General features: G+C 40.6%; 1 protein-coding gene across 1 annotated transcript; it reads left to right on the forward strand.

Moving 5' to 3' along the window:
* The first annotated feature begins 10,112 nt into the window (after positions 1-10,112).
* LOC100729566 (ADP-ribosylation factor-like protein 2-binding protein) lies at positions 10,113-10,433 on the forward strand. Its single transcript, XM_063254207.1, has one exon. The coding sequence runs from the start codon at positions 10,113-10,115 to the stop codon at positions 10,431-10,433; it is 321 nt and encodes a 106-aa protein (XP_063110277.1).
* Positions 10,434-11,316: the final 883 nt, after the last annotated feature.

Below are 11,316 nucleotides of genomic sequence, written 5' to 3' on the forward strand. Positions count from 1 at the left end.
GGAAATTAAGGATAGTTACCGTGGTATAACCTGCCATTTTTGGATTAGCTGTCTGTGCCCTCAAATCAAATATGAGTAGACAGACTGGAACAAAATATAATCAAACTAAACAGAGCGATAAGACTACTGTGACTTTTAAATGCTGATACACTATTAACAATGTCTTCTGCCTTCTTTTTTAAAATAGTTCCTCCCCTTTCCCTTTCTCATGGTGCTTTGTGTATTTTGAGTCCCACTAGCTCTTTTGGTTTTTAGATTTTGGGGCCAACCTGTTATCTATCTGAGTGTTGCTAAACCTTTTTACTGCTGAGCTTGATCTTGAGTTGTACTCCTTTACTTACTAAAGTCACAAGGTTTTCTTTCCTTCCAGCTGTGTAGTTCTACACGCCCAAAAGTGTCATAGCTTTCCAATCTATCTGCGGCTGCTGGATGAGCTGTCCCTATTTCTCTCTGGTTTCCTGTCACTTATAGCATTGTTTTCTCATCTTTGACTCTCAGTTTATTAACCCTCTTCCAGGTTGAGTGCATTTCCTATACAGAGCATCTCAATGGATCCTGCCTCCTAATCTACTCGGCCTGTGTTTCTTTTTTGTTAGTGTATTAGGGCTATCTATATTAAATATTATAGTTTATTGTCTCTGCCTCATTTCTGCTATTTTATTCTTTTGCTATTATGTGTACACTGTACTCCTTCATTCCACTGTCTGCCCCATTCATTGAGGCCTGTCTGCCACTGTTGCTGGAATCCTGGTATTTTTTCCTCTCTCTCTGAAATGTCCTTCAGTATTTTTTGTAGGGTTGGGTTGGTGGCCATGAACTCCCACAGTTGCTCCTTGTATTGGAAATATCTTGTTTCTCCATCAATTTTGAGAGAGTTTTCTGGATACATCAGTCTTGGTTGGAGGTTATTTTCTTTCAGGGCTTGGACTATTTCCCTCCAGGCTCTTCTCTATTTGAGAGTTTGTATTGAAAAGTCTGACATTATTTTGATAATTTTTCCCTTGTAAGTAATCTGCTTCTTTTCTCTGGCTGCTTTTAATATTCTGTTCTTGTGGTATATTTCTGGCATCTTGATTATTATGTCTGGGTATAGATCTACTTTGGTTGTAGGTGGCTGGAGTTTTGTATGCCTCATTTATCTGGATATCATTTCTTTTTCCTATGCTTGGGAAGTTTTCCCTAATTATATCTGTGAATAGTCTTTGTAGTTCATTTGTTGTTACTCCTGCTTCTTTGCTCACTTTTTTTATTCTTAAGTTATAAATCCTCTTGTCATTTTCTAGCCTTTGAATTGTTTCTTCCTAGCTCCTTGTTATTTTTAAGAGATCTTTTCTTTCAGGTTCACACACCATGAATCTCTCTTCAAGTTTCAAAAGGCTAACTTTAATTTCTGTCAAGGTATTTTTTTCAGCTTTCAATGGAGTTTTTAGTTTCCTGGTAATCTCTTTGGATCTGTTTCATATATTCTAGATTTTGTTTATATTCTTCATCAAAGGTTTCTCTTCCTTTTCTGAGTTCCTCCGTTCTTCCATCTGTGTTCTCTTGGGAGGGGTGTATCATTTCTTTAATTAATCTTTTTATATCTTGCCTCACTTGGATCAGAAGTACAGTTTTAAATTTATCTATGAGTTTATGAAGGTATTTCTATATGTCCGCTGATGCTGTGTCTAATATTGCATTATTACTGCACTGGTTCTCTTCTGTATTTACCTCTCTTGGGCTTATTTTTCCAGGGTCAGCAGCTGGAGGTTTTTGTGTGTGTGTGTGTCTTTTGTCATGTTTCTGGTTTCTTTGAGACAGGAGTGTCCAGGGGGTCTCTGGCCTTCTCCATATTACTTAAGGTCTTTTTGAAGCATGCTGACTGGGGTTTTGCTGCCCTCTCCAATTTGCTGTTATCTGAGGTATCTTAAACTCCCTCCCAGGGGCTCAGGATGGTGTGGGGACACTTGCCCCAGGCCACCCAGTCCAGAGTTCAGGGTGCAGGCAGACAGGCCCAATTTCCTGAAGCTGGTCGAGCATGGCAGGAAACCGGAAAGTTCCAGTTCTGTATTTTTGATTATTGTCTGAAGAGGTGTTTTCCTTAGCAGATTCTCTCCATTTGCAGTGGTGGCTCCATGGGGCTCTGGCCACATGGGCCTGGCAGCAGCAAAGACACACACACTCACCCAGGCACTCCGGTAGCGGGAGCTCACTCAGCACTGGTGCCGTGGGCTCAGGTCTTCTTGCAAGCAGTGAGGGCAAAGACAGCAATGCATCACAGCAGGTCTAGTCCCACGCCTGTGATGCCACAACGTGCCCTTCTCCTCGCACCCTCCGGGATGCAGCCCAGATCTGGGGAGGCAGCAGAGGCAGCGGTGGCAGCAGCAGGGGCGGGGACAACCAGTGGGTGCCCAGTCACTCTGTTCCCCCAGCCTTTGGCAGGCCCATAGGGACAGAGTCGGAGGTGGCAGCTGGAGTGCTGTAGTGTGAGGATGGCCTGTCTCAGTGCACCAAGGGTGGCCCGGAGGCACTCAGGGCTGCACAGTGGCACGGCCGGCCAGGACTATATGTTTGATTCATTCTTCTCACCTTAGTTTCTTCTTGGGATGACAGAATACCTCTCCCCCTGTTCAGGGCTCCCCACACTGTATTATGTTGAATTCTAAGTTGACTATCTCAGGGAGCCTCTGTAGCCAGCTGTTATCTATCCACCATCTTTGCTCCACTGGGTAGAACTTCTAAACAGTTCATTAGAATAGATTATATAATGCAAGATGTAGTGAACAGAAACTCTGAAGAAGATACCCAGTGCTAATTCTGTAGCATTATGATATAAAATTTAGCAATACTATTATTCTCTGTTCAGAGTGATATTAGTCTATTTCCTTTTGTTTAATTTCAACACACATAAAGATGTGGACAGCTATGTCAAAGAGAATGAGACACATTATGGCAGCTGTGGTTGACCTCCCTATTGTCTTGTCTTGAAGAGCTAAAATGCCTTTATTATCCTGTTCTGATCAGCTTTGTACTATATTGTTCAGTATGTATTCACTGTGTGTGAAGATATGGACAACTATTTGGAAGAAAACAAGACACAATGTGATAGACAGTGAAGATCTTTGCTTGCTTTGAAATCTGTGTTTCTTAAATTGTTTTCTTATGATCTGTTTCATTCTGTTGAATTTTACCCTCTTTAAAATAAAAAAAATTGTTTTAATTTTCTGTTTTTCAGAGTGAAGAGAAAACTCACCGAGTGGGAAAAAAATTTAGCCAACCATCCCTCAGTCAATGGACTTTTATTTAGAACACATATCTGTACCTGTTAATCTGAGCTGCTATTTTGAAAATAACAATATGTAATATAAGAACCATTGTTAAATTTCTATCATCTTGTCTTGAACTTCTATATCACTATAGTTTTGTTGTTGTTGTCATCATTTTGTTTATTGTTTGCTTGCTTTTTTTCTGTTTTTCTCTTTAAAATAAAAAAAGAATTGAAAAAACTGAGACTCCCCAAATTGAAAGATGCAATCTAAAAATAGGCCTCTGAGATGAATACACACTTCTCAGATGAAGAAATACAAATGGCAAATAAATATATGAAAAAATGTTCAACATCATTTGTTATCTAAGAAATGCAAATTAAAACAACAGAGATTCCATCTCACCCCAAAAAGAATGGCTATCATCAAGAAATCAACCAGTCACAAATGCTGGAGGGATAATAGAGAAAAAGGAACTGTTAGTGTCAGTGTAGACTGACACAACTATTGTGGAAATCAGTGTGGAGATTCCTCAAAAAACCAGGATTAGAGGTTCCATTCAACCCAGCTATTCCTCTTCCGGGTATTTATTTTCTTAGATGAGTTAAGAACATTATACCACAGGATACATGTGTATTCATGTTTCGAGCAGCACAATTTGTAATAGCTGAATCTTGAAAACAACCAAAATGCCCATCAACCGAGAAATGGATTAAAAACATGTGGTATTTTTATACAATGGAGTACTACTCAGCTATAAAGAAGGATAAATTTGAAGCTTGGATAGGTAAACGGATGCAACTAGAATCCTTACTCATAAGTGAAATAAACCAGACCCACACATGCAAACATCATATTGCCTACCTAGTCTAAGGAATGAAAAAAGTAAATAAGACTCAAAATCTAAAATAGATATTGTGAAAGGGAAAGAAACAACTTAAAAATAAGGAACACTTGGTATGGCTGAAAGGATAAAAGAAGGAAGAAAAAAGTAAAATATATATATATGCATATATACATATATGTATTGTATATGTGTATATACAAAAGATAACTAAGATAATTATACTATTGATTTCTCTTAGTTCATTGAAGAGAGAAGGAAAATATTCTAGTCAGCAACTATATACTCCCCAGCAGAACAGGCCAAAAAGAAAATACACTGACACACATGAGTTTTATAATCCAGAATGATAGAGACAGAAACGGAGAGACAAAGACAGAGACAGACAGAGATCCTTTGATTTTGATGTTATAGGAAGCACAATAAAATGCACAAATTCTAGGCCTATTAAAGTAGGACTTTGGATCAAGTGTTTACTTGGTCTTACAAAATCTGTATGTCCAAATGCAATGAAGATAAAGCAAATAGTTGGAGACAAAGCAGGGACTGGAAGAAGATGAGTTGGAGGGAGCTACACTGGTGCTCAAGTCCTGAAAGAAAATAGTGCCCTGCAGGTAGTGGGACTGTGTTTCAGCACCAAGGACAGAGCAGTGGTTCCTGGATAGGTACTGCTATGAAGACCAGAGGGCCTCTGCCATTAAAACCCTAGAGACTGCCCTCTTCCGCATGACCTGGAAGAAACAAAGATACCTACATGTTATTAGTATAGCACAGGAGTTACAAGCATGGATTCTGTGCCCCTACCTGCGGCACAATATGACCTTTACCTCTCTGTACTCCCTTTTCTTCAACTATAAAGTGATAACAACCATACCTATTGGGTTGGATCATTGTAAAGATTAAATAAATTATATGTGAAGCTCTTAGAATAATTTCAGGGCACATAGTAATTACTAAATGGTTTTCCATAGATTTCAGGAAGGGAAAAGAGGAAGGGTTGTGGTGGGCAGTAGACAGGTGGTAGCCTCCTCCTTAATTGAAGGAGTGATTGCCATTGAATCCTAAGGAAATAAAATGTAGAGGCAATTTCTGATCATACTCTCCTACCACACTAGCCCAAATACCCAAAGGGAGGAAATAAGAAATTTTCTGAGGTGACCCGGGCTGGACAATGCTGATAAATGGCTGCCACTAAGCTTTCTGGAGCTCTTGTCAAGGTGAAGAAGCAGAAGCAGAAGCAGGAAGAAGAAGAAGAAGAAGAAGAAGAAGAAGAAGAAGAAGAAGAAGAAGAAGAAGAAGAAGAAGAAGAAGAAGAAGAAGAAGAAGAAGAAGAAGAAGAAGAAGAAGAAAGAAGAAGAAGAAAGAGGATGAGGGACAGGAGGAGGAGAAGAAGGAGAAGGAGGATAAAGGAGAAGGATAAGAGGGGGAAGGGGAAGGAAGAGAAAGAATAAAGGGACTGTACCCAGACCCATCTTGGTATATGGAAGGTGATCACAAGTCTCTACCTCTCTCCTCCATGAAAGTCTCTAACTCGTGTGCTATGTGGTTGACCTCATGTGCTATGCTGACCTCTTCTGCCTATAGCATTCATATCCATGTAACTAAATCATGTTGGAAAAATTCTAATAGTCATTTAAGCCCTTTCTTGGAGACAGAAGTCATCTCCTCCCCAACTTCTTGAGGAGTGATAACCACAGGCTGAAATCCCAGAAACTCAGTTCCACATAGTTCATGGAGTCTTATGAGCTATGCCCACTGGATTGAGAAAGCATTCCACTTTGAGGATGGCAGGCAGGACCAGGCAACATAAAACCCTTCCTCTGTATATTGTCATTTTGAAATCTCTTTGCTGATAGTTCAAGAGCCTGAAAGATTATCCCAACTGCTAGGTCCAGGTACCCTTTAGCATCTCATAGAAGTATCATCAGAATTATAATCCCGGGCTTTGAGGAGGCTCCCCCACCCACTTGTTAATACTATTGATGCCTGCCCACAGCCCCGGGCTTATCTCATTGAGCCTGTCAATCTCATTCTTGGTGTTCTTCAAGCCATCATCATATGTACTGACTGTAGTCTGCAGCTGTGCACACTGGTGTGAAGGTTGAGGAACTGGCAGAGAGAGGAGATAGGAAGATGTTGTCCCTGATATGTAAACACAATTGTACCCCAAACCCAGGTCAGAACTCTGCATATAGGACATCAAGATGGCAGTTTGATAGACCAAGTCAGCGGCAGCTGACTTTTATAGATGGGTTCCTTCTGTGCTAAAGATTCCCACTTGTGTTTGAAACTCAATTTAAGCATAAGAAATGCACTCAGATAACCTGAATGGAGGCAAGTCAGCTGTCAAGGAATTTTGGGGGGAAAACACTCTTTCAAAACATATGAGACATTATATGAGCTAAAGTGTAAGGAAAAGCAATTCTAATCCATCTTTTAAGAAGCTTTTTTGCTTCCTGTCCAGGAGAAAGAGGATACACATTCTATACACCCAGGAAGCAAACCATCTAACACCATCACGAGGATATGAGATATGCACAGATGGGATCAGAAACAGCCACAGTCCTACTGTGGTTACAGAAGAGGATAAAAATTGGAATTTTGGGGGGAAATTGATCAAGGAAAGGTTCCAAAATAGGACATCTTGAGCTGTAAATTTGGTGGGAAAGACACTAAACATCTTATGTTTGAATAAAGAAGCTTGCAGAACCCAGTCTGTGTAGGAAACACTACAACTTCATTTGAAACCAGATCAATAAAAGATGTTGATGGCAACAAAGCAAAGGGTGTTGCATACACAGATTCAGGGGACTGTGCCAGCCTGACACAGAGTGAAAAGGCATTGTGCTGGTATTAACACCCTGGCAAAGTGCAATGTGTAATAAGATTGGATGTGATTCTCTCTCCAAAGATCCACTCAGGATCTTGCATCTCTCATTGTTCCCATCCACACCTACATCACTGTCAACATGAGCTTATGTGCATACTAATGTTCAATAAGCCACTATCCTATCCAGAAAATTACTGGGCTCCCTACTGTAGCAAAATAAGTTCCTCTCTTGACCTTTAATACTTCCCCTGCCCTTTTTCCTTCCTTCTTCCCGATTTCATCACTTTAATAGCCCTATCACTTCACCCAAGCCAATCTTCTAGCACCATGTTTGTGAAAAGTTGGACATAATTACTACTGAGGCTTCTTCTTCTCCCTAGAAGTCTGGAATACCCACCTTGTCTCACCATCATCCTTGGACAGTTCTGCCTTTGAGATGTGACCCACTCAGCATCCTGATTTCCTTGATCTCAATCCCTATCTTCCCCTCCACTCCACCTCAGTCACCACAGCCTGGATCCTCTCCAAGAATGTTTACCTCCTGGAAGCTTAACCCCTCTCTCTCTGGCCATAACTTCCTTCCCTTGTCTTCCACCTACAGTTCTCTCCCACCTACATTTGCTCTTCACTGATCAACACTCTTATTGTCTTGACCTATTCAATTCTCCCACTCTGTCTTTTTCATGCCCTTCCTAACTTATGCATTATTCACCAAAAAATACTCTTTAAGTACATATTATGTGGTAGTCACTGAATAAGTAATGGAAAGTAGTACACAAAATTTATCCTATCTCATCCCTGATTGAGGCACAAATAAATTAGTAAACATCTGAGCAACTTCTTTGCCAGCATTATCAATTCCCTTTCAACCATCAGCCTAACAAAGCCCCATCTGCAGGTTAAGGCTATGCTCATCTTTTCCCCTTCTACCACAGAGGCTAAGCACTGCTGGGAGGGAGATGACACATGCATCTTTTCTGAGACACAATAGTCATGAAACTACATGATCTCTATTCTCAGCTTGTGCTCACTCTCCTTATCTTACCAATTGCTTATGTGTGTCCCAAATGCTCATTACTTTCCTCCAGTACATTCACATTCTCCGTCTCATTACACAGACGATGAACTAACTTCTTGCTGCTTTTATCAAGTACATTAAAACTGTCAGGCATGATAAACCCCTCAGTATCCCTTCTGCACCTTAACTCTTACCTGCCTCCACATCAACTTTATTTTCTCTCGGTACAAGCCTACAAGATGCTCTCCCTGCTTGCTTCCTCTAACTCTTTGCTCCATTAATTATCCTCCTTCTCCTTGCCTTAATTCTTCCTCTCATGTTCAAGTCTGTCCTACCCTTAAAGTGTCTCTCATGATCCCATACTACCTGTTTTCTTTCATCCTATGTCTCCTTTACTCAACTAAATGTCTCCAAAGGGGTCAACCTATACCACTTTGTCTACTTGTCCAACTCTGGTCAGCTTCTGAACCCACAAAATTTGGCTCTGATCTAGCCATTGTGGCCACCACAGACAGTGCATTTCTCACTGACTTTTAAACATCAACTCTAATAGATAGTCTTCAGTCCTCATCTGCTTCAGATCTCTGCTGCAGCACTGCCACCATACGTAAGCCAGTATGTTAAATATCACTCAGTAACTTGCATGTAATTGATTGCCTGTTTGTTCACATGTTTGTTTAGACAGAGTTTCACTACATAGTTCAGGCAAACCTTGGACTCACTATGTATCCCAGGCTGGCCTTAACACCCATCAGCCTTCCTACTTCCGCCTCTTGAGTTCCCTGGGAGCACAGACGTGCTCTATCATACCAGGGTCTAATCTGCACATTTTTAAGCCTACTTTCTTCATGGCACACGTCCACATAAAAAGTTGGCCAGTCTTCTTTTCTTGTCCAGGTGTGATGTGGCAATTTTTTATGTGACAAATAAACCAAGGATAGGTCCAGTTTGAGGATTATGTGAACACAATTCTCCTCATTGATGAGAGCACACATGTGCCTTTTCTTGCAGGCTGAATTTACTGTAAAGCCACAAGACTCAATGGCACCCTGGGCCATAGAACAAATTTAGAGGTGCTGTGGTACCTTTACTGTCTTCTTCTAGATAGGCACTGCTGCCCCTGCCTTGGCAGGTAAGAAAGCCAGTTGCAGAGGCTAGGAACAAGGAGATTCAACGACAGATTGAGGTTAGTTCTTTTCTCTTGACATTGGTGCTCAGAATAGTTATAAACTGATGCAAAACTACTGGAGCTACCATGTCAGCCATACAGCTTTTGTTCTCCATAAGAGTTTAGTGTAGGTTATGATCCTACACACTTAAACATATATGCAGTTATATACTTTAGAGTACTTTCCTCTCTTTTTTACAATATGTTCATTTTTTTGAAAGGGGAGTGTAAAGGCATGAGTGCATGTGCACATGTGTCTGGGTGTGGTAAGACAAGGAATACCATCAGCAGCTTTGTGTGCAGAGAGAAATTTTCTATATTAAAAACTATACTTAATTCTAATTAAATAGCAATGAATGTATAAAGCTAGAAAGATCAGTTAGAATTGCCTCAAGTTCTAGATTGTCTCAGTACTTTTATTCCAAAGAATTACTATAGGCCAGCTAAGACTCTGCATTTTAATCACTAGTTTCTCAGAGCAAAACATGCATGGAACAAATTTATAGACAAGCATAGATTATATGGACTTAAATGTAAATAATCTCACCTTGAGCAAAGTAGATGGATCCTTGAAACAATGATATGATGGTCCTACAGTTGACATGAGAAGAAAGCTCTGGAATATACACTTTCTAATTGTTCTCTCCTGTTTCCAAGTAGATTGGGAGAGGTTACCAGAGCTACCTGGAGGCAGGGAAGGCAAGTTTATCTTGATCTTCCAGGAATGAGCTAACAGAAGTCACTTCAGTGAACTGGGACTGCGGAGTATAGTCCTCAGAAACTTCATCAGTGGGAGGAAGAACATCCAAAATGAACAGAAAAGGTAGGAAGAAGGTAGGAAAGACTGACTGAATTTGTACAGCCATCTTTGCCCAACTACACATGTCAGGATGGATGTAGCAGCGGAAGTAACGGAAGCCCCAGAGGAAGAAAGTTTCGCATTTTCCATCTCTTCAGCAACTGAGGCTGAATTTGACACTGTGGTTGGCTCCATAGAGAACAGCATTATGGATACCAAGTTCCAGACTCTACAGATTGGTTTCACAGACAAATGCTACCAAGAGTTTGAAGACACAGAAGAAAATAAGCTCACCTACACAACAATTTTTAAAGAATATCTTTCTTTGGTAGAAAAATATATCGAAGAACAGCTGCTAGAACGAATTCCCAAACTCAGCATGTCAGCTTTCATGACAGTGCTAAAGTACCACAAAGATGAAGTGTCTGATGACATATTTGAAATGCTGCTCACATTCATGGACCTTCTGGCATTTAAGGAGATGTTTCTGGACTACCGAGCAGAAAAAGAAGGGCGAGGACTAGACTGAAGCAGTGATTTAGTGGTGACTGCATTATGCAAAACATCTGCCTAGTCAGCTGCCCAAAATGGTCTGCAATCCTAGCTCCCACCCCTAGACAATAGGAGCTTTCTGGACATCAGAGTAGGCTGGTGAAAAGAGAACACGTCTTGGGGAAACTAACTTTGTTCCGCAACGCTTCACTAATGTTAGGTACTAGTGAATAAAAATACATATATACCTGATCCTCTAGGGACCTCAGCTTTTCATGAAACACCTTCTTTTGTAGGCCTGCCAAAGTAGACACATCTCTCAGATGCTTTTGCAAGTCAGACTACTCTGGGACACTTGGAAGACTTTTCCTTGGTATACAAGTTCTGTGTTGACAAAGTGGAAAACATCAGTACCAACCATCCCTGACCCAAGCACTACAGGCAAACTTTATATCAAACTTCCATTAGGTGACAGCAGTCACTTGGATAGGAAACTCAGTCCTTCAACCCCAATGACCCACCTGTTTGGAATTTTTGACTACTTGGGAATGTTTATCTAGGGTGTTCGTCAAGCCAGCTGTCCCTGTCTTGAGATTTCTGAAGCTCTTATTTTCTACCCAATATGGGGGGGAGGGGGCGGGGAATGGTCTTGGTTATAGGAATCAACTGAAAAATATGCCCTTAACCGAAAGCTATCTGTGAAAATTAACTCCTGACCTTGTTTACAGTTCCTTTATCACTGCCTTCTGCTAGTTCTAATGTACTCCCAAGTGTCTCTAGAGAAGCTTTTCTTTAAGCATTATTTTTGTGAAAGTATTTTTATTGATGAATACTAAAGCTAACACAATAACTAACCTTAGAGTTTTTAGTATTATCCACTTAAAGATCTAAATGCTAAATGTGTGTACTTTTTATTTGCT

Source organism: Cavia porcellus, unplaced genomic scaffold (genome assembly GCF_034190915.1).
Source record: "Cavia porcellus strain 051 isolate PalLab524CR breed Dunkin Hartley unplaced genomic scaffold, mCavPor4.1 scaffold_8, whole genome shotgun sequence".
NCBI lineage: Eukaryota > Metazoa > Chordata > Mammalia > Rodentia > Caviidae > Cavia > Cavia porcellus.